The 23,615-nt window shown below is 43.0% G+C and overlaps 1 protein-coding gene across 12 annotated transcripts in view; it reads left to right on the forward strand.

Moving 5' to 3' along the window:
• LTBP1 (latent transforming growth factor beta binding protein 1) overlaps positions 1-23,615 on the forward strand; it is a 399,079-nt gene that overhangs the window by 158,739 nt on the left and 216,725 nt on the right. For 6 of the 12 annotated variants that reach the window (XM_045079241.1, XM_045079243.1, XM_045079244.1 and 3 more), the window contains exon 5: positions 4,328-4,495. The exons of 2 other annotated variants lie outside the window; for them this stretch is intronic. In XM_045079241.1, the coding sequence (XP_044935176.1) occupies positions 4,328-4,495 (168 nt within the window). Of the gene's footprint in view, positions 1-4,024; positions 4,041-4,078; positions 4,496-23,615 lie in introns of those variants that run through there. 4 more of the 12 variants (XM_045079249.1, XM_013062969.2, XM_013062966.2 and 1 more) reach the window with 3 other exon arrangements.

Genomic DNA, 23,615 nt, shown 5'->3' on the forward strand with positions numbered 1-23,615 from the left:
GGCTCCAGGCATTCTATGTTTCTAGCCAAGGCCTCTAAAATGCCAGGTTTGAAAGCACTTGCTTAAGATTTCTGGGGCTTATTTACCTGTGGGGATCTAAAAATTACATTTTTTTCATCAGAGGGACCAAGCATGCAGGCTCTGGCAAGAGTTTTCCCTGTTAAGTCCTGACTGGCCTGACTTTTGCTTTCCAGATTTGTAATGCTTTTCTTTTTTCTTTTTTTTAAGATTTTATTTATTTACTTGACAGAAAGCGATCACAAGTAGGCAGAGAGGCAGGCATAGAGAGAGAGAGGAGGAAGCAGGTTCCCTGCCGAGCAGCGAGCCCGATGCGGGACTGGATCCCAGGACCCTGAGATCATGACCCGAGCCGAAGGCAGCGGCTTAACCCACTGAGCCACCCAGGCGCCCCGTGTAATGCTTTTCTTTTTTAAGATTTTATTTATTTATTTGAGAGAGAGGAAGAGTGAGTGAGAGAGAGAGCACAAGCCAGGACGGGAGTGAGGGGCGCTGGGGGAGAGGCAGAGGGAGAAGCAGGCTTTCTGCTGAGCAGAGAGCCCAACCTGGGACTTGATCCTAGAACCCTGGGATCATGATCTGAGCCGAAGGCAGATGCTTAACTGACCAAGCCACCCAGGCGCTCCCCCTGTTTTGTAATTCTTAATCAGCTGTTAGCGCTCTAGGGATGGTCTTTGACCACTGATTTCACCATGGGCTTCATTCTCCTCTCCGGTGAAACAAGGCCTTAGACCAGAATGGCTGCCAGCATCCGGCGAATCCATGGTCTTCATGGGGTTCGACAGTCTTCTTGGGGTCACTTCATGTATTCTACACTTGATGCATACATGTATATAGGCATGTGGAATTCTTGAGTTTAGTTTACTCCAAGCATTTGAGGAAGATTACAGACCAAGGAGTCTCTAGAGGAAACTTCACTGCCACTGTTGGTGAATTCCATGTAAACTCTTAACAGACGAGCAGTATTGTCTTGAGCTTGTCACGTGTGAGGAATTTGAAACTCAGAGCAGTTTACCTTACTCTTGGGTACTTTGAAAATCAAACTCTACATGATACCCTAGTAGAAACATAGAAATGATTTTACATGGGGATAGGAGAGTGTATTTTCTAACTCATTTAATATTTTTGGAGATCCTGTGAGAACTACAAATGGCCATCTAATGTCAAAAGAAGTTGCGAGATTTTCAATACTGATTGTGAGATTGATGTGGAAAACGAAAGCTAATTATAATGAAGAAATCAGTGCTTTGTGAAGACAAGAGGACCCGCTGAGATTACGTGTCCGCTTTAGAAGGAGACTACTTTATAGCAGAAAGTTAGTAAAACACAAAGGGAAAATATGAAATGAAATGTGTCTTCTTCCAAGACGATGTGAACATTGTAAAAATCAGAATTAAGTCATATGAAACTGTCTCCGCCATTTGAAAATCCAAATGATTCCAGGCCAAAAAATATTTTTTTGGCAATGAAATAGAACAAGTTTTTTAAATACAATAGGCCCGGAGAATCTCAAGTGTCTATAAAGTGACTACTGTAGCCGAGAGGTGAGACAGGAATAATGATTAAGTGCTTGCTTTCTTTGGATGTCTCTCTTCGCCTAAGTGAGCATAATTTAGGTGACGGTCTGAGCATCTGCATGGCAGCTGCTGGTGCCACGAGTTAATGCCAGAGAAGACAGAATAGTTGGCACACCATTTCTAATTTCATTATTGTACCAAAAGCCAGAAAAAATAGAAGTTTATATTCTTTTGAAGTGGGACGATATTGTCTCTCTCTCTCTCTTTTTTTTTAAATGGGCTCCACACACTTAGATACACAAAGTTTTCTCAAGATATTTGTAAGCATGGTCTGGCAGTTTTGAGCATGTACTGGGCTGTGTGTGCATGTGTGTGAGTGTGTGTGCTACTGTAAAAAAAAAAAAATATGTTGAGCTGCATGAATTTTTTCCTGATTGTGGAATTAACTTTCTGTTGTAGTTTTTTAAAGTTCTGTGTACACTCAAAAATTTTAAATACTATATAAGCATTCAAAACAGTGGTTCACAAATTGTTTCTTTAAATAAAGTTTTATTGGAACACAGCCACCACCATGCATTTACATAATGTTTTTGACAGTTGGCTTTCCTGCTGCCACAACAGAGTTAAATAGTTGCCAACAGAGTCCATCAGGCCTACAACCTTGAAATATTTACTGTTTGGTTCATTATAGGAAAAAAAGGTTTCCAGATGCCATTTTGTAAGGTGCTGGAAGATCTGGTCAGGCCCCTAGACTATCTCCCCACTTCACACTAGGTGTCCTGATCTCTTGTGTTAGAACCACTGAATGGGAATGGGAAATCATCTTGGAAAAACATTTGAAAAGAACTGAGGCTCTTTTTCTTTTGGAAGAATCGTTTTCTTGTGTTAAGTGAGTGGGCCAACCCAAGCTGATCTGTTCAAGATCCTGCTAACTTGAGCTTTCTTTGCTTACTTGGTAGTTCTCTTTGAGTAGTTGGAGGGCGTTCATGTGGAGCATGAGCTTCAATTGTTTGATTGGGAGGCCATGGGGAGTGAGGTCAGGATGAATGGACGCAACTGCCATGCTTGAGCTCCAGAAGGAAGAGTACTTGGTAGGAACAGCTTAGAACTAGAACGTGCTGTCTTAGTGGGTAATGAGCTCCCTGTCACCAGAGATGTTTAAATAAAGGTTGTGTCATACAAACTTTGAGCTCCAGTTCCAGCTTTGAAATTCTAATTTTTGTTGTTGTTGTTGATAAGGTTTTTTGTTTTCAAGCTCAGATCTGACCATAGTTTATTTTGTTGAGGGCTTATAGAGGCTTCTTAGATGACTTCCTGAAAATATAACCTTGGTCAGACCAAAGGAGTATATACAGAGGCAGAATTGCTTCTGGTAGGCAGAGGGTGGTCGCAAAAAGGCTGACCCAGAGCTAGTCTCCCCTTTGGCCACTAAAGTAACACAGTGACAGTAGGATAGGCACTACTTCCGACCACCCTTAGTCTCACAGATGAATCATCTGTCTCCAGCTTCTGCTACCATCTTCGCTTTCTGCCTTAGGCACCTGGAAAGAGGAAGGACCTGGATGGGGTCACATCACAGCTGTAGAAGTCAGACTAGAGTTTCTTACTGCACTTTGCCATGGAGCCTAGATTGGGACTTGGCCATGAATGGCAGTTCTGGGTGAGCTCATACATTCTCTGTGCATCTCTGCTATGGCCGCACGAAAGCAGCCATAGAGAACATGTAAAGGAGGAATGTGGCTGTGTTCTAATAAAACTTTATTTATAAATGCAGGCAGTGGGCCAGATTAGATCCCAGGGCCACAGTTGATAGAGACGTTGAAAGTTAGAACTAGCTAGAAAATATCAGCTGTGATTCTTTCACGTTTTATAGAAGTGGTGAAATGACATGTCCAAAGTCACACCACGGCTGCGCCAAAATTATGAGCCAGAGTCTGACTTTGAGATCAGTGCCCGTTTCGTGACACTCTGCTGCCTCTGCTGTGCAGTCAGGTTACAGCATTTGGTTTTGAGGAGAGGGCCACGAGACAGCAGGAAATACCTGCCTGAGGTGGACTGTCTGCCGGATGGTCCTTGAGCAGAGGCAGCCCTTGGGCCTCGTGACCTGGCCTCCCTTTCCCTTAGGCGGACCCCGTTTACAGTACAACAAAATACAGGTTGCATAAATTAAGATGGAGAAATAATGCCCCAGAGTTGTGAAAAAGAAATGGGCTCCCACAGCTGCCTCACAGGATTTGATCACTTCAGCTGAGAGTGCCAGGAGATTTGAGACAGATGTTTTCAGACATGCCGCATGCCTAAAACATTTCCAGGGGTCGGGCTGCAAATAGTGACTTAAGAAGTGGAGAAACAGGGAAAGTATGCAAGCTGAGGACACAAGAGTTTATTCACCGTGAGGTACACGGCCAACCTCTTTGCATTACATGTGCCTGTCAGGGTTGGCTCTTTCATGTCGTGCCCTCCGTGTTGCTCTTTGTCTGCTCGTGAATAAAGTGCAGCATTGTGGTTAGTAATCCCACTCCAGTGACTCGACTTCAAATGTGGTTTTGGAGTGCATCCCAGAGTTCTGTTTGCTAAGCTTCCTACTCCTGTTTCAGAGACACCACTGGATACAGAGCAGCGCGCACTAAAGGCTTCCCTCTTTCCTTAAACCTGTCGGGTTGTGGGCTCTCCGGTTCCCCCTCTCCTCTCTTTTTCTCCCCCCCCCCCTTTTTTTTAAACCTTCCAAGGCACGTTCATGGATACTAAGCTGATGTGTTTGTTGTTCTTTTTTTCCCTGCCTTCGCTCCTAGTGAGTAACCACACTGGCCGCATCAAGGTGGTCTTTACTCCGAGCATCTGTAAAGTGACCTGCACCAAGGGCAGCTGTCAGAACAGCTGTGAGAAGGGGAACACCACCACTCTCATTAGTGAGAATGGTCACGCTGCCGACACCCTGACGGCCACGAACTTCCGAGTGGGTGAGTTCCTCCACGGTCCCTGACTGTCCTTACTCAGGAGAGGTTTATGAGATCGAAGCCTTTAGACAGCCCCCTCCGCTCCCACGGCTCTCTGCTCGAATGGGTTTCTGTCTGGGAGTCCGAATGTGCTTCTTGCGTGAGCTCTTGTAAATGACTTTTGGAATAATTTGTAACCTGCTTTTTGGCTTCTGAGAGCAGTGGCAGCTAGCACGTTGCCCCTTCTTGCCTAGCCCTTATGCAGCCCGCGGTGATGGGAGGTAGTAACAGGACAGAAGGGGGTCAGTTTTAGATGAAGACCCTCGCACACGACTTGCCCCGATCGGCTTCAGATTTTTATCTGCTCGGTCATAAGGAGAGTTTGCATCAGATCTGACTCATGTTACAAGATGTGGATAGTGATGATGGAGTTGAAGTTTTTACTGGATGAAGAGTCATGTTCTAAAAAAAATTGTCGAAAACTGTATTCCAGTTGTAGGAAGGAGTACGGACTTGCGTCTTGCGCTGCGTTGCTGCTCTGTATCTGAGGGCTGAATTATAAATTGATATATGACAGGGATTCAGGGAAAAATGCAAGTGGCTTACTATCAGCACTCAGGACCTTTGAATCTCTCATAACTAATTTAAATATGAACTGTGGAGGTTACTAAAAAGAAAGATTTTTACTTTAAGAATTTTTGTGTTGTTTTTACTTCTTCGTCAAGAGAGAGAGCACTGAGGTCCACTGAGTCACATGCTGTCACACTGCCATGTTGTCACGCAATACGGTATTTTTGTCACGGAAAAATGTCTTTTATTATTTTTTTGACCAATTATGGTTTGCCATGTGTACTCAAATAATCACAGACACCCACATTACATTATGAGCTACTCACAAGAATAACCCAAATGTCAGACAGATAATAACACTGGCTAGATCTGGTCTTTTTATGGAATATTGCTGTTTAGTCTTGAGTGTGTGTGTCTGGGGGGTGGCCAGGAGAGAGGATGTCTCTTTCAAACTGATGATCATCAAGACAAAATACAAGGGCACAGCCTGAAGTCCTTATTAGCTCTTTGATTATTCTCCTGCTTTATTGTGACTCCTACTCCTTCGGAAGTCAAAGCAGTATTCGAGATAGTCTGTACTTAGAAAAAACATGTGCCCATAGATACTATTTAAAAGGGTATTGTGAATTTCCTGGCTACGATAGGGGTGTTTGGGCATATTTGAAAAAGAATGTGGCTGGTAGGTGCCAAGTGGTACATTACACTTCTCAGGGCAGAGCGCCGAGTCTCATGGGAAGCGTGTTGAACCGCGGATCGGGAATCTAGACTCTGGTCTCGGTCCTGCCACTAACGACCTAATCCACAGGGTGTGACACTTACTGTTTCTGGACCTCGGTTTCGTCTCATCCATAAAACAAACGGCTTCCATTTAGGGACCTCTGAAATTCAGTCTGTCTTTAAAATCTTAGGACTTTTTATGAGTTACAAGTAATATTATTTTCTGGAGGGCTGTAGACAATGAGGGGAAGAGAAAAAGCAGTTCCCAGGAGGTTGTTACGGGCTTAATGACTTCTTCCCACTTTTACTTTTCTTGATTGCCTTCCTTGCTCTCATGGGTTCCCCAGCTCCCTCAACGGTGTCAGCTCTCCCTCCTCCTCCTTCTTGCATTTTCCATAAATCTTTACAGTAGGAATGACAAAGTAATCGGATGGGTGGTAATTTTTTGGCTTACAGTGTATTCATTCTGAAACTAAATATTTGCAGGCTTTTGAGAAACAGAGGAAGTCTACTTGTTAAAACATGCCGCACACTTTCCTGTCTGGCATTTAAGTAGATGTTTAAGAACAGGAGAACAGGATACACGTAGCCTGGTCGCCATATGAAATGGAGCAAACTTATTGACACACACAGAAATCTCAAAACCAGAACTCAACTTCTGCCACAAAACGATTGGCAGAGTAGTTTAAAAGAGAGAGACCGAGAGGGCTCGGGAATAAAGTTTCACGTTGGTAACCCTGGGAAATACTTCATGTATGTCCTCAGTGATTTTCCTCTTCTCTTTATTTAGATGCAAATGTTAGATTATTTGAGGGAGAAGCTGTACATTTCTTTTAATTAAAGAAAGGTGATTCTGTAGAACTTACAGATGATGACTCTTCAGAGATACAGAAAATTTTAGAAATTCATTTTTTAGACCTGTATCTTTGTGGACTTAGCTGGTGTAATATAGCTGGATTACTTAGAGAAAAAGTGACTTTCTAACTTCCTGGTTTTTTTTCTCTTTTTGTATTTGCTTACAATACATTGCATCTTTTGACAAATAGGATATGTATATGGAAAATAGAACAGCTTGGGGACGATTAAAAATTCATCATCACTTGCTAGCTACTCTCTTTGGCCTCTGGTATATAAGATGTGGGGGAATGACAGACTTCTTCTGTAAAGGGCCAGATAGTAAATACTTGAGACTTTGCAGTACAAACTGCACAGCGTGCATTTCCTCAGCTCTGCGTTGGCCTTGCAAGCAGCCATATATACAAGCCTGGACGTGGCCCTGTACCAAACCCTTGGTGGGCCGGGTTTGACCTGAGTGGCGCGGTTTGCTGACCCCTACTCCAAGGAGTCAACATAATACTGGGAAAACCCGTGGACTGGTTTAAAACGTGGACTTCAGAGTCAAGGCATCTTCACTAAATAATTCATTTGGATAATCAGAACACAGAAATAATTTTGAACATTTCCATGGCGGTTTATAGGTTTATTTGTTTGTTTTTTGAAGGAAGTAGGGACACATAATAGTAACATTTTTTTGATAAGGTAACTTGGGTGGTATAAGTGAGCTTGACTTAGTTACACAGCAAGTCTGCTACCTAGGACCAGAACTTAGATCCCCTTAGGTCATCTGTTTACTTAATTTCCTGGGGTCAGACCACAACGTGTAGGAGGGACACAGGTGAAGGACCTCATGGGGCTGGTTTTGTGGGAAGGATGGGTGGTCTGAGAGAGAACAGAGACCAGAAGCCCTGGGCTGCTGTCTTGACTTCATCATGGCCATTGGGCATATTCGGGCCTTAGATCCTCCTGGGCTCTGGTCATTGATCACAGAGAACTGGTAATAATGGGTATACAGAGGGTGATTCTGCAGCAGACACAGGGGTGATATTCATTTCTTCCTTTTTTTTTTTTTTGGTTGGTGCTTCTTCTGTAGTAGGTGTTCTGGTCTTTGATGATGATGAGTCTGGGCTGTTTATATATGAGAGGCAGATGTATTTTTCATGACTATTAAGCACAGAGTCTCTGTTTTTGAATATTCAGTTGGGAAAAAAATATATATATATATATATACTTAAGATTTTATTTTTTTTTTAAGATGTTGTTTATTTATTTGACGGAGAGAGACAGATCACAAGTAGGCAGAGAGGCAGGCAGAGAGAGAGAGAGGAGGAAGCAGGCTCCCCACTGAGCAGAGAGCCCAATGTGGGGCTCAATCCCAGGACCCTGAGATATGACCTGAGCCGAAGGCAGAGGCTTAACCCACTAAACCATCCAGGTGCCCCAAGATTTTATTTTTAAGTAATCTCCACACTTAATGTGGGGCTTGAACTCACAGCCCTAAGATCAACCCCTTGCCGGAGCCAGACAGGCATCCTCAGTTGGAAGAATCTAAAGTATGACTTGCACTGAGTGTGAGGCCCGCACGACGATGATATCCAAGGGAAGTACTCTGAGATTCTAGAATAAATTCATTTTTATGAACATGATATTAGTATGATATAACAGAATGTTTACATTAAATGGCATTTCCTTTCAAGCAGATTTCTAATGATAATAACTTTTTTTGTGACATTCTGAGCTTTGCCTCTTTGCTCTCCCCAGCTTTGCCTTTTTAAAAAATGGGAACATATTCCCAGTTGGGTGGGCCGGCAGGTTAACTAACCATTGTTGTTTTAAAGGATTCCTTCCCCTCATAGGGATATAACGAAGATGACCTTCTGGTATTTTTAAAGTTGTTTATAGAGTCGTAAGTTCCCCTAATAAGAAGAACACAGGAATTCATGTTGTCACAACTAGAATATTTGAAATAAAATAGTACTATCCGTGGCACAGCTTATTTGTAGAACCAGTGAAAAGGAATCATGATAGCTAAAATAACACATTTGGTTTATATGATGCTGTTTTCTCTGAGGACTTACAGGGGACTTAGTTTCCATCAGCATCAAGTGAATAATTATATAAATTACTGGATAATTTAAAAAGTATGTTCCCATATGTTACTTCATTTGATACGTACTTCCTCTGAGAGAGGTAAATTACAGTATTCATATTCTGTGGATGTGAATATCCAGGCCCCGGTGGTTTGATTAAAGGTGACTCTCACTTGGGTTTTCTGTTCCCGAGTCCAGATACCTCCTGCTCTCTATGTTGCCAAGCGAGTATATATAAAACACGGTACTAGATTTTCCAAGACAAATCATGAAGCTGTCCCCTGAGAGCTTTCGCTTTGCGGAGACGAGGACTATGTGTAAATAAATCTAAATCAAGGTAGAAGATGTTTCGCAGGAGCCCGGAGAAGGAGATATCACATCTAGCCGAGGGAGGGAAACTTTGAGAGAAAAGGAATGGCGTGTGACATTCTCGTTTAGTTCACTGTGCTATCCCTGCTGCTACCCAGGTTGGCTCGTTGTGGGAGCTGGCTACATGCATGTTGCCTGATTATAGACTGTTGGGGGCAGTGGTTCCTGAAACACTGGTTAAGTTCCAAAATGTAGGTGGATGGGAAATGATGTATGGAGGAGAATTTACCTGCTAGAATTCGGCATGGAGACAAGAAGGCACAGGTCGTTTCTGAGAAGTGGGGGGTAGTTTCACTTAAATGTAGAAAGCTCCAAAGGTAGTGATATGTGATACATGACAAGTCTGGGAAGGAAGGGGCAAGGCTGGTGAGCACCTTGAATTCCAAGCTTAGGAATCTGGACTTCTTCAGAACTTACTAAAGTTCTCTGAAAGGGGGCAGAGATATATCATTGTGAAAAAAGGAAGGACGCTTTTCTTGTTTTGTTTTTTGGGTTTTTTTGTGTGTGTGTTTGTTTTTTGTTTTTTTGTAAAGCAGGAAACTCGGGTTTTAATAGTGTTAAATAAGTTTTTGAACAACTCATAATAGCTGACAATCTCTAGCCGCTTTTAACAGTTTAGACGTTGGCTTGCTGCTCTGCACTGGGAATGTTCCCCATATGTCTCACAAAATCAGCTTCATCCCGAAGTGTTTTGAGGCAGGGGAAGCAGTTCATTTTGTTACACTCATTATGTAGGATCTCTTTGTGACAAGGGATGACCAGTTCCCTCTCACTGAAGCTATCTGTAAACCAATACCTGCTCAGGGAGGGGGAAGCTTTGAGATTTTTGTCTGACAACTCAGTTCAGAGGGTGAGTCTTTTGTCCTCGGTGAGTCTTTTGTCCTCCGCCAGTTGTCTTCATGTGGATCCCTTGATGTGTATCCAGCATAAAAACCGGTGAAATGCCAGCATATCACTCTTTGATTAATGGGTGCCTATATTTGCCCCTTGATGCGTTGTATAGAGTGTATGTTTTAAACACGGGATCTATCTAATCTGAAACTAAAAGAAAGTGGCTGCTTTTCATTTGGGCAATTTGGAATGTTTAAGAACTTATCAAAGAAATTATTACCAAATATATTGAATCTTCTTGAAATATTTTCTGATACTGAATAAATGCTATAATGTAAAGCCATTTTTTGTTTATTCTATTTGAGCTGTGGAGGTGCTATTAGGAAATTAATTTATTTAACATATTTATCAAGCGCCTATCATGTGCCAAGGATGGGTGTGGGCATTAGGAATACAGCAGTGAGCAGAACAGACACTTGCCCCTGCAACATTAAAAAAAATACAGTGTGGCTGAAGGATGTGAGTGAACCGTGATGGTGTTCTGCTAAGTGAAATGGGCCAGTCACAAAGTAACGAATTGTATAGGATTCTACATGTATGAGTTACCTAGGTAGCTGGATTCATAGAGGGAGAGAGGATGGTGGTCCCCAGGGGCTGACGGAAGGGGAAAATAGGGAAGTGCTGTTTAATGGGTAGAGAGCTTCAGGTCTGCAAGATGAAAAAGTTGTGGAGCTTGAATACTTGGCAGTATGAATGGACTTGACACTACAGACCTGTGCAGTTAGAAATGGCTAAGATAGGAAATTTTAGGTTAGACGTATTGTATTTTACCACAGTTAAAAATTTAAAAACTTAGGGGTACCTGGATGGCTCCGTCGTTAGGCATCTGCCTTCCGCTCAAGTCATGATCCTGGGTCCTGGGATCGAGCCCCACATCGGGCTCCTTGCTTGGCAGGGAACCTGCTTCTCCCTCTCTCACTCCCCCTGCCTGTGTTTCCACTCTCGCTGTGTCTCCCTCCGTCAAATAAATAAATAAAATCTAAAAAAAAAAAAAAAATTTTTTTTTTAAACCCAAGCCATAGTGTGAGTATACACTGGTGTCAAATGTATGCTAACAATATACTACAGATAAGGAAAATTGGGCATATGCCAAGCAATGATAACTGCTGTGAAGAAATAGAAACTTAGGAGGGGGATAGAGTTGGGAGTGGTGGTGGAAAGTAGATTGCTATTTTAGACCTGTCCCAAAGGGCTCTCTGGTGACAGGACGTTTGAGCAGAGACCTGAATGGAGTGAGTTGTGAGCTCTGGGAGGGAACATCACAAACTCTGTAATCTAACTCTGTCGCTGTATTTATTTAATTTAAATTGTGGTTCATCTCTAGAGGGCTGATGTTTGGAGCGTTCAGTTAAATTTGTCCTATATGGGGGCACCTGGGTGGCTCAGTGGGTTAAGCCTCTGCCTTTGGCACAGGTCATGATCTCAGGGTCCTGGGATCAAGCCCTGCATTGGGCTCTCTGCTCAGCGGGAAACCTGCTTCCTCCCCCTTCTCTCCCTCTGCTTCCTTCTCTGCCTACTTGTGATCTCTGTGTGTCAAATAAATAAGAAAATTAAAAAAAAATGTGTCCAATATGTCCTCTTGGATTAGGTTTTATCAATCTGTATATAGGAACACACACACACACACACACACACACACATACATACTGTATCAGGGAATCCTGTTCATAACATCTGTAGATAAAGAGCCTTATACACAGAGGATGTGTATGCAAGCATGTCTCTTGGTGTAAAAACGATCCTGGAATTATTGCAGAAGGAATCTTGGTTATTTATAATAAAAAGTATAGGGTCTTCAATATAGGAAAGAATTACCAAAGGGTTGCCTCTTTCTCTAATATTTTAGAGGAGATAGATCATGTGATTTTGGTATGGAGCCTGCTTTTAATAGAAAGAAAACTGGTTGTGAGGGCAGGTGTCTGTGAGTGTGTGCATGTGAGTGTGTGTGTGTGTGTTTGTGTTAAGAGGGACGTCCAGTGTGGAGGAAGGCCACATGGAAGGGCAATTCTAGGGGTTCATTGGACCAAGGAGAGGCCATGAGTTGATGCTAAGAGCCCAAATCAGGAGAAAATGAGGTCCTTTTCGTTGAGGAGGAAGATCTTTGAAACTGAGAAGTTGAGAGGCATCAGAGTGGTTGTATATGAAAGTTTGTCTGTAGTCAGGACAGTTAAAAAGAAGAAAGAAAGAAAAGAAACGACCGTCGGTAAAAGAGTTCAGCAGTTTGCTAGCTCTGTGAGAAAGGCGTGTGTGATCGATCGTTCCTTGTAAGCCATGCCTGGCCTATATCATGGGGCTGACTGGGACCCCTTAATGGGGTTCTGCTGGCTCGCCTAGAATAAATGACCTTTCGGAATTCCTTGGAGTCCGTAACACGGTGTCTGAAAGTATATATTCTTTCCTATTCACTCAGCTTGAGCACATGGCTTGATCTCTGGAAAACCAGACTACTTAGCTTAGCGTGCTGGGTCTTCCAGGAGAAGCTGCTGCCTGGCTTCCTGGCTTTAATGGCCTTAATCTCTGCTACCCAGGTGAGGGTCTGGGTTACCAAAGGTCCACAGGTTGCTGCTATGCCTCTGTTCACACGGCTGGCTCTGCCTGCCTGCTGCATGTCCCCAGCCATTGTGCTTGGCCAGGCCCTCCCTGCTCTGTTGGGAGTCGGCCACACGCCGCTCATGCCAAGAAGCCTCATTTCCCTCATTTGTTGTCATACCTGTATATTCCACTAAATTTCAGCCTGCTTGGGGACAGGGACCTGTCTGCTTTTTGTTGGTCTCCCTGGGGCCAGCACGCTGAGTTACTTCAGGAATGCTTATGGCCTCTGGTTTGACAAAGCAAATTGTCTACGCGGGTGCCTGTTGTTAGGACGCAGAGATTTTATCCGACACAGCTTCCTCATAAATCCTCAGGCAGCTGAAATCACCCCAGTACAATAGCCATCTGAGCAGTCTTTATAGAGCTTGGGGACGCAGAAGAGAATACATTCCAGTGACTCAAGATGCATGAGAAAGGACACCTTTGTAGCACTTTGGGTGGAGTTTGGAGTTTACATTTTGAACACGGACTGTGGGGTACTTTTTGCTCATGGCCAAGGGGAGTTAGCTTCCTGTGCCTTTAGCTGCTCCCACTCCCCATTCTGACATCTAAATACCCACAGTCTCTTAAGGGACATCTTCAAGCTCTATGTCAAATGCTTCTGTGTGTGCTGCTTTTTCTCCTTCCTTTTCTCTTTCTGGTGATCACCTTGTCAGTTGGCAGTGGTGCTCTAGCTCAGGTGTGCTCTTGATCGATCTGGAGCCCGGGGCTGGTGATTTAACCTGATTCCAAACTAGTACAATGACTCCAGTAATGACCTGACCTTCGTGCAGGGCTTCCCCTAGGCTTATGAGAAGGCGCAGACCAAGAGCATATATGGATTCCTTGGGTTGAGTTCAAGAAGAGCTTTGTCAGGGTGCCTGGGTGGCTCAGTAGGTTAAAACCTCTGCCTTCAGCTCAGGTCATGACCCCGGGGCCTGGGATCGAGCCCCACATTGGGCTCTCTGCTCAGCGGGTATCCTGCTTTCCCCTCTCTCTCTCTCTGACTGCCTCTCTGCCTACTTGTGATCTCTGTTGGTCAAATAAATTTAAAAAAATCTTAAAAAAAAAAAAAAAAGGAAGAAGAAGAGCTTTGTCTTTCCCAAACATAACCAGTCCTTCTCTCTCTCTTTTTTTTTAAAATTTTTTAATTTTTATAAACATATAATATATTTTTATCCCCAGGGGTACAGGTCTGTGAATCGCCAGGTTTACACACTTCACAGCACTCACCAAAGCACATACCCTCCCCAATGTCCATAACCCCCCCGCCCCCCCAGTCCTTCTCTTAATTCAGGACTTCCGTGTCCTGTGATACAGGTAGGTGTGCTTACCTCTTCTGGAATTTGGATAGGGTATGTTCCCTTTGTACCACAGACACCATAGTTCCTTCCTTTACTGATCCTGATAACACACTGTCTTTGAAAAAGACACAGGGGCACCTGGGTGGCTCAGTCTGTGAAGCGTCCAGCTCTTGATTTCAGCTCGGGTGGGGATTTCAGAGTGTGAGTGAGATTGAGCCCTGCATCAGGCTCTGCTGACTCTCCCCTTCTGCCCCTCCCCTTCCTGCTCTCCCATTTTTAAAACACACACACACACACACACACACACACACACGGATGTTTCTGTTCCTCCTCCACTTTGGTCCTCTGCTCCTAGTGCACAGAAGGTTCCACACTTGCTCACATTTAGGCTAGCACGGGGCAGGTTAGACTGCATACAGAGTAATGCCGGGTATCATTGTCATATGGTGGAAACGGTGAATGGCACCATGTTCCCTCTGCCTTGGATCCGCTCCCCCTTCCTTCCGCTCCAGGAAGCTCTTGCCCATTGCAAAGCCTGCTAGCAAGAGTGAGAGCCTTGAAACAGCATAGCACATTCAGGAACTGAATGCTGCCATCAGGAGGATAAACAATCACATAGATGGGGGAATCTCCAGTGATGTATGATTATAACATTTGATCTTGCTTTGTGCTACTCACTTTGCTGTCATTGCGTAATTTACCTCTGGGCACCCTGGTTATAGTAAATTTAAGGAAGTTGGACTTAACATAAATACTGAACTCATATTTATAAGATAAGGTATATATCTGCAGCACTTACTGGCATACACTTTAGGCTCAATTTTGCATCTGTTGCACAAGAGTCAAACGTTTAGGTCAGCTTTTAGTATCGAGGTGTGTGTGTGTGTGTGTGTGTGCGCGCGCGCGCGCGCGCGTGTGTGTATATTCCCCCCCCCCCAAGTGGTAGAGGAATAATGCATTTGTGTATTGTTGGAAAAACCTTCTGGAACTCACATCACAGATGATATGAAAATGTTTTTGAGGGCAGCCACACGGTCGTCTTTGAGTTATGCAGTCCAGGAAAATAAAATAACTACCAAATGGGGAAGGATAAAGCTAGTTAGGAAGTTTGAGATTTACTCTCCAAAGTTATATCACAAATAAAATGAAAAGAGCCAGATGCCCTTTCTTTGCCAATGTAATGTAATGTAATGCTGTCATCGATACACTTATTGAAACTTGATTTAAAAAAAAAAAAGGAAACTTGTCTTTCTCTTTTGTCTAAGAGTAAGGGCTTAAGGGAATGGTTTCCTGCTCAACACCATTATCTTGAATTTAGACTCACGCAATAATTACCCCCCCCCAAAAAAAACAAAACCGGGCATGACTGCATTGTTGGCTTTTATAAGATTTGGTGGGAAAAATGAAAACTTTGAGCAGTAATGAAAGATGTCTTCACTCTGAGACCAAACTTCAGATGCCCATCAGATTCAATAAAAATTTGTTCTGGAGTATGAAGAGTTTCTAAGCTTTCCTAGTACAAAAACTCAACCTGATTTTCATCTAATTTTCCTTAGACAAGGTGAAAGGGAAACTTGATATTAAGATTTTTTTACAGTAAGTAAGGCAGACCACTGCCCTTCTTTCTGGCAAATTAGGAAATGCACTGGAACATTCTTAACCAGCCTTATTTAGCAAGATTAGAATATGTCACTTCTTGCCACTGCATTGTCCCTTTCTGAAGAAAGGGCGATTTATGGCTCTCTGGATCCTCTTGTGGTATTAATAACATTTTGAGCCAGCTGTTTTATTGGGTGTACACAGAGGGTAATTAGAAACATCTGAGAGTCCCGTAATGTGCCCAGAAAACCATGACGTTGTATGGAAAAGAAAAAAAAAATTCATGCCAAAGTTGTGTACTTGGTAAATATATGAATTAGCATTAAACAGAATTTACTCTGTATTATACACGTTTTGAAAAAGAAGCTAACTCTTCAGGCTGAAAATATCCTCTTATTGAAACACATTCACTGCAGAAATCATAACCTTATTTGGTAAAGGACCTTCTCAGTGTGCTGTTCATACAGTAATTATCATTTCCCTTCTGTCAAACTTCATCATATTATAGACCGTTTTCTGCCAAAAGTATTTCTTCTTTTTACCTGGCAGTCACTTGAAATCTTCAGAATTCTGAGGGATCTCGTTTAAGGAAATTAACTCTTAGAAACAGACTGCACGAGGGACAAATAGTGTCCAATTTGCCTAATAGTCTATCGTAGAAATCAGGGTGGGATTCAAGAGCTTGGGTTCTGTTTTAGCTGGTTATTTGAAATTTGATCTGCTCCCGTGGTGGCTGAGTTTGAATATTTGGGTATGCAGCAATAACAGCGGCTCAATCAGGGTCTGATTTAAATCAGGTCCTGTTCTCTCTTCCCTCAAGACAAAATCTAGACAAGAAACCCTAACAATTTGCTGGTGGCTTGTGAATGGTTCCTTTCATCTTCATTCACAAATAACAAGCCCTCCTGACAAGTCAGTGCTGAGTCAAACTGACACATCCCAGGCCATGGATAGGGTTCAAGCTGGAGGCGAGGCGTCCAATACCTTTTCAACCTGTCTTGCTTTGTGTGTCTCCATTGGGTGTGCCATTTTGGTCCCATTTGATCATTTTGAATGGGGTTCCTCGTCAGTCCTGAGATGAAAGTGTAGCTAACTATACATTCTGTTAGAGGTTGGCGGTGACTTAATGAAACCTCTAGAAGGAGAAGTGGATTCACCTGTATAACAGTGTTCATGGGGGTGAGGGAGGTAGGAGAGTAGTTAGAACCTCTGGCTGAAACCTGACTTCAAATGTCTGCCTTTTCCAACCTCTGAATCAGTGGTTCTCAGTCCTGGTTCTACAGGAGAAGGTCCTATGGATTACTGAAAGGTACAGATGCCCAACCGACCCAGCTTGTTTCCTGAATCAAAATGGCTGAGTGTGTTTTGGATGTATATATTGTGAAAACCACTGATGCTGGCGATTGTCAGACATGACTCTGATAGAGAACCTGTAGTCTAAGCCAGAGCCTGTCACCCTTCCATGGTCAGGAATCACTGCGAATCTTGACAAAATTCAGGTTCTAATTTAGGAGAATTAGATTACTCTCCTGAATTCGAACTAGTTCGAATTCAGAAGATTCTGCATTCCTAACAAGCCCCTGGGGATGGCATCCTGCTGGGCCATGGACCACCCACAGAGTAGCAAAGATCTAAGGTGTTATTAATTCATAACAAAAAATGATTTGAAAAAGATACATTATCATTATTTAATGATACTTACTGAAACTTACTGAGTCTAACACTATATTAGGTAATGATTTCTAAATGCTATATAATCAAAATATGTTAACCCTTTGCAACATTCCTACCTCCTTTGCTTTCTCCCTTAAAGCTGGTGTTTCCTCACCTGCCAGACAGCCTCTTGGGGGTCACAAAGGGTAGCATCTAATGCCTGTGTGCAGGGCTGCCTTCTCTCTTTACCCTTCCAGTTCAGCCTGCTCTAGCTGGTCTCCTGCCTTAAGAATTTTCTGCAGAAAGTCTCTCTGTTCATCATGTCCCCTGAATTTCAAGGGATATGCATCAGGCTCTCCAGATGATGGTCCCCTTCCCTCCCTAGGGCAGCAAGGTGGTTTCTGTAGTGCAGTGGGCACCCCACACAGTGAGATGACTGTCACTGACTTCTGTCAGCTTTGGAATGCAGTGCAAATCCCCTCATGGAGGTTAGGCATCCAACTCTTGGTTTTGGCTCAGGTTCTGATTTCAGGATTGTGGGATCGAGCCCCGTGTCAAGCTTTGTACTGTGTGGAGTCTGCTGGAGACTTTCTCTGTCTCTCCCTCTGCCCCTCCCTGCCATGCTCTCTCTCTCTCTCTTTCTCAAATAAATGAAAATAAAAATCTTAGAAACATTCCATTTCATAGTCTGCACAACGATATGCAAGGGCAATGCTCTTTGTCTACTAGTAATAGGACATAAATTTGAATTATTTTTCTGGATGAAATGACATGGGAGATGAATTTGCACAGATCCATTCGTATTCCAATGAAGCTCTACTTGTGAGTAATAGTAAGCCTTCTGAAAGGACTTGAGAATACAGTCTTCAAAATAAGGCATACTCAAATGACACCAACTTGTCCAAACCCTTTATGCAACGATCATCCTGGATTTCTGATAACAACATCTCTGTCCTGCACTTTGTTACACCTGAGCTTCCCAGGGACCTCTGCAGTGCCGAGATTTTGATTCGTGAATATGATATGAGGGAGCACCAACAGCATCTTAGAGAATTGACTTAATGGGAAATAAAATAGAAATAAAATAAAATGAATTCATTAGCTGGGATAGCAGAGCTAAAACTCTCTCTTCCTTTTGTCCCCACAATCCCACTGTATTTCCTTCCCCCTCACTCTGGCCCCTTCCTTTTTCTTCACGTGCCTCTAATAGGCATTTCCCCAGGGGCGCATGCTCAGTGCCCTTGGTCAACATGCAGTCTCTGGTTCACACCCAAAATGCAGATGGAAAGGGGAGAGCCGAGATTGGTAATGGTTCTCAACATGGGGAAGTTTTGTCCCCCACTTCTCACTAGGAGACATTTGGCAGAGTCGGACATTAGTAGTTGTCTATACTGGGGGAAGGAGGAGTGGGTTTACTCCTGGCATGTACTTGGCAGATGCCAGGGGTGCCCCTGAACATCCCCCCAGTACAGGATTGTCCCTACAACAAAGCATTATTTGGTCCCCAGTGTTAACAGTGCTGAGCTGAGAAGTGTGCTCTAGGCATTGCTGCTTTTCCCTATTGGACAGTATCTCAGACCGTCTCAAATGTTTTGTCCAGGTCCCTGGAGAACCTACCCGCTTAAATCTCAAGATTGTTCTCCAGCTAAAACCATCAGTGTTCTGTCACAGGGCACTTTTTTGGTGATGGTGTGGGGGCTCGAACTGACAGCCAGTTTTTCCAGCCCTCTTGTACATGTATTGGCTCCCGGAGGCCAAATTCGCATTTGATAATTTATACCTGATGGTCATGTTGGATTTCCAAGGGTGAGGGATTGAGATGATTTGTGGCGTCTCTGGGTGACTCACGTGGGCTTGATTGGCTTTTATGGGGATTCTTTGGAAACCAAAGAAATAACAAGTGGGAAAATGCTTAGCATGGGAGGCATTTTTTGCACATCTCAGAAGTGATCGTATAATAGAAACCACTTTTCAACACTAAGCATTGCTACTGTACACGTTCATTTGCAGAGTGTCTGTGCTACGGCCGTTGGAAAGGGAGAGAAAGCTGAGTGTGTTTATTTGAACCATAGCATCATCACATGTTCAAATAAACATAGCACCTTGGGAGGGTTGCAGGTTTGTTATTTCTAACCCAAATGTCTTTCCACATGCCTTTTGAAGGGCCATTTTTGCCAAGTTTAAAGGAGAAAACTATCCAAGCATTGAGAGTCTGACATATTATTTAACTTGTTGAAAAAAGAAAAGCCTCTTTGTGGCCAAAACACTCCAGGTTAGCTGGACAACGAGGTATATCATGTTTTTAAAGCATTTACTTTTGGCCTGAGAAACAGCCCCAGAGAGCAAGTAAGACCTTGCCCTCACCTGCGTATAACCTCTTACACAGTTTCCCCTTAGGTTTTGGTCATCTTGCCCAGGAAACTTGGAATTTTCAGTTGTTTGGTACTTGAATGAAATGCCTGTTCTTAATTCCATCAGCACAGCAATATTTTATTGCTGCTTTTCATGAGACCCTCAGTCCATAAATCACGTGGCTGATTTTTTTTTTTTTCAATTGTATCTCTTCTTTCTTTCTTTAAGTTGTGGTAAAATATACATAAGACAAAATTTACCATTTTAACCAAATTCAAGTATATACTTCAGTGGCATTGAGTATATTCACAGTGATGGGCAGCCCTGACCACTAACCATTTCCAGAACTTGTCATCATTTCAAATGTGCTCCATACCCATTAAACAATAATTTCCCATTCCTCTCTCCCCTCGCCCAGCTCCTGGCAACCTTCGTTCTACTTTCTGTCTCTCTGCATTTGCCTGTTTGTGGTACTTCATATAAGTGGAATCATGCAGTATTTGTCCTTTTGTATCTGGGCTATTTCACTTAGCCTGATGTTTTCAAGGTTGATCCCTGTTGGCAGCATGTGCCAGAATTTCCTTCCTTTTTAGGACTGAATAATATTTCCTTGTATGTATAGCGACCTTTTCTTTACTCATTCATCTGTTGGTGGACATTCAGGTTTCCATCTGCAGTGAATAATGGTGCCATGAATACTGGTGCACACGGAATTGTTGGGGACCCTGCTTTGGTTTCTTTAGGGAATATACATAGAGGTAGAACCAGTGGATCCTACAATAATTCTGTTGAACTTAGAGGAGCAATTGTCAAACCGTTTTCCACAGTGGCTGCACCATTTTCCATTCCCACCAGTGGCATGCTAGGTTCTAATTTAATAATATCCTTGCCAATATTTATTACTCTCCCCCACTGACTTTTTTTTTTTTTTGTGATACCCACCCTAATATGTGTGAAGTGGTATCTCTTTTTGGTTTTGATTTGCATTTTCCTAATTACTAAGGAGGTTGAGTGTCTTTTCATGGGCTTATCACCATTTGTATATTGTCTTTGGAGGAATATGTATTCAAGTCCTTTGTCCAATTTTCAATTGGCTTGTTGTAGATGATTTTTTAAAAACTGAGATTTCCAGGGGAACCTGGGTAACTCAGTCTTTGATCATTTGCCTTTGGCTCAAGTCATGATCTCAGGGTCCTGGGATCGAGCCCTGCATCAGGCTCCCTGCATGGCGTGGCTCCCTTTCCCACTCCCCCTGCTTATGTTGTATCTCTGGCCGTGTCTCTCTCTGTCAAATAGATAAAATCTTTAAAAAAAAACAACAACAACTGAGATTTCCACTATGCTACGAACTTAATCAATAGCCAACACTGAATGCAAGTCTTTTGGGAGACCTGAGTTCTGGTCCTGGTCCTGGCCCTTGAAAAAGACTCATTTTGAAGTTTTAATTTTTCATCTGCAAAAGGATGAGTTTAGGCAGTTGATGTTCATGATCCCTTGTACCCCTAAAATGATAATATCCAATCTCATATAAAACCCGTTTTTATGATTAAAAAAATACAATAGAAGTAGGATTGGGCTTTCTTCAGTATGTTTTATTCTGAACCTATTTACTGCTATTTCCTAGTATATGCAGTGTGTTCCCTTTTTTAGTTGTCTGACTCTGTTTTCCAATTTAAATCAAAGCATGATTTTATGTGAGTCTAGTGACCTATTGTATAGTGGTATGTCATTGCCCTTGACAGGTTTAAACAGAAAATGGGAAACCTGAGACATTTGATAAGCTTACAAATGACTGCTGGTTGGGTTTTTTTTTTTGTGTGTGTGTGTGTGTTTTCCCCCTTGGTTAGTTATTTAAATCAAAATGCTCAGAAGTGTTTGGCCAGAAACAGAAGGACTCCATGGTGGCCTGAAGGACACACAGCTCTTGTAGTACGGAATGGGAGGATGTGGATTTGGGTTGGATCAGTCAGGTTGTAGAAGGTTCATTTTTTTTTCTTCCTTTTTCTTTCTTTGTCTTTTTTTTCCTTTCTTTTTAAAAAATTTTTTTTCAGAAAACTGCCGTGAAGGCCTACATGCCTTGGAGTACGCTGGGTCTCTTCTACAAACTGTAACAGATGTGTGGTTTAGGATTAAAAATCTGAGCTGCAAGGATTTAAATCACCTTATTGGGTGGAATAAAGTCAAAAGCTCATTTTAAACTGAAGGAGCACGGTTTTTATAGTAATTGAAGAGATAGCTTTTTCCATCTGATGGGTGTTTGGTTTCATTGATCTCTTGCCAATTCTTCTGGTTATCTTAATTTACTTGGATTAACAGCTCCTTGAATTTTTTCTTTGTGCGGACCTAAAGAAAAGGCCGGATGAGTGAGCATTCTTCAGCAGCCAAAGGACAGAGTTGAATAATGCTTCTGCCTGAATTTCCACCCCAGCTCTGTGTCCTTGGAGGCACCAGTGGACTCCCTTCCGTAGGAGACTGGAGGACGGAAGGGGAGAGAGGTCAGGGTATTTATTCCCACTGCTGCACGCAGTCTCTCTGGGGTCTTGGTGATTTTCCACCTGAGGCCACAGCCTCTGTCAGGAGGAGCCCTCTTTGCCAGTTTCTTTCTTCTGCAGTTCCAGGGTGCGTACTATTTTATCCTGGCATATACTGTAACGCACTAAACGTCACTAGGGTGTTCCGTATTTGCCTTTTCAACCTTTGCCATTGTCATCTGAGCTGTAGTGAATAATGAATTTTTTTTTTTTAATTTGTTTGACAGGCAGAGATCACAAGGAGGGGGAGGGGCAGGCAGAGAGAGAGGGAGGAAGCAGGCTCCCTGCTAAGCAGAGAGCCTGACATGGGGCTCGATCCCAGGACCCTGGGATCATGATCTGAGCCGAAGGCAGAGGCTTTAACCCACTGAGCCACCCAGGTGCCCCAATAATGAATTCTTAGTATACATATGTGACTATCTTAAGGATTCATCAAACCTTAGAAATGAAATGGCTGCATAAGAGGGGAAGTTCTTGCTTAAGTTCAATGGATAATTACCAAATTGTCTTTAATATAGTCGAACTTGTATACATCCAGTCCAGAGAATTTACATTTGGGTTTAGAACCCCAATTTTCATCTCCCAAGGCAGAAATTGTCTGTTTGACCGTACCCTTTCCAATCCAGATTATTAAGCATTTTGAACTCGGAGTCTTCTCCTGTGTCTGCAGTAGGTTTGTCAACCTCAGCGTTATTCCCATGTGGGCTGCCCAGTTCTCTGTTCTAAGGAGCTGCCTTGTGCATTGTAGGATGTTTTATAGAGTCAAGTGGCAGTCTCCCCTCTCCCCCTCCCTAAAAACGTGGCAACCAAAAATGTCTCCATTCCTTACCAAATGTCCCTGCGGGCAAAAATCACTCCTGGTCGAGAACCCAGGTGTCCAAACATTTTTTCCCCTTCGCTGTTTTTCTTTTCTACTGGATTGTTGGTGTTTTCACTTTACTTATGGGAGTGGGTTTTTCTTTATACACTGTGAAGAAACTTGTGGCTTTTTTATGTGGTTAGAGTTGCCAGTGTGTTTTTTCTTCCTTATATACAACTAATAGGGAAATTTGTTTTTGATAAAATTTTGTCCATCAAGTCAAGGTACTGGATTCTTCTTCCTTTGATCAGCAGTGACCCCCTCTTCAATACTACACAACAAACTCTGAGGGGTATTCCAGGATAAAGCCTGGATTTTGTTGATGAAGAGCTTGTAAATATATTGGAGTTTATCAGAAATTTTAGTTTACCACTTAGGGAATGCCTTCTGTATGTACAGCGCAGCGCTAGACATTTTATATGCATTCTGTCTTCACCTTACAACAGCCCTGATTGTTCTCACTTTCTGGGTGAGGAGAATAAGGTACGGGCAAGGTAAGTAGCTTGCCTAAGGGTACAGGGCAAGTGAGTAAGCACAGCGAGGCTTTCCTCAGAAGCTGCGCCCTGCCTTGTGCATGGTGGTGTCTCATAGCTCCCTCTGTGTCAACATGGGCGTGAAGCCTCAGAAGAAAGAGTGCATTTGATGTGTCTGGTCTGTCTTCTTTCTGCTGGGCATGGACAGACCCACATCCTACTTTCATCCATCACATCTGATTCAAGTTGTTCACTGACTTTTGGGGGAAGCTCAGTCGTGTGTGTGTGTGTGTGTGTGTGTGTGTGTGTGTGTGTAAGTCTTCCCCGT

This window comes from Mustela putorius, unplaced genomic scaffold, assembly GCF_011764305.1.
Source record: "Mustela putorius furo isolate JIRA1106 unplaced genomic scaffold, ASM1176430v1.1 tig00000281_pilon_pilon_pilon, whole genome shotgun sequence".
Lineage (NCBI taxonomy): Eukaryota > Metazoa > Chordata > Mammalia > Carnivora > Mustelidae > Mustela > Mustela putorius.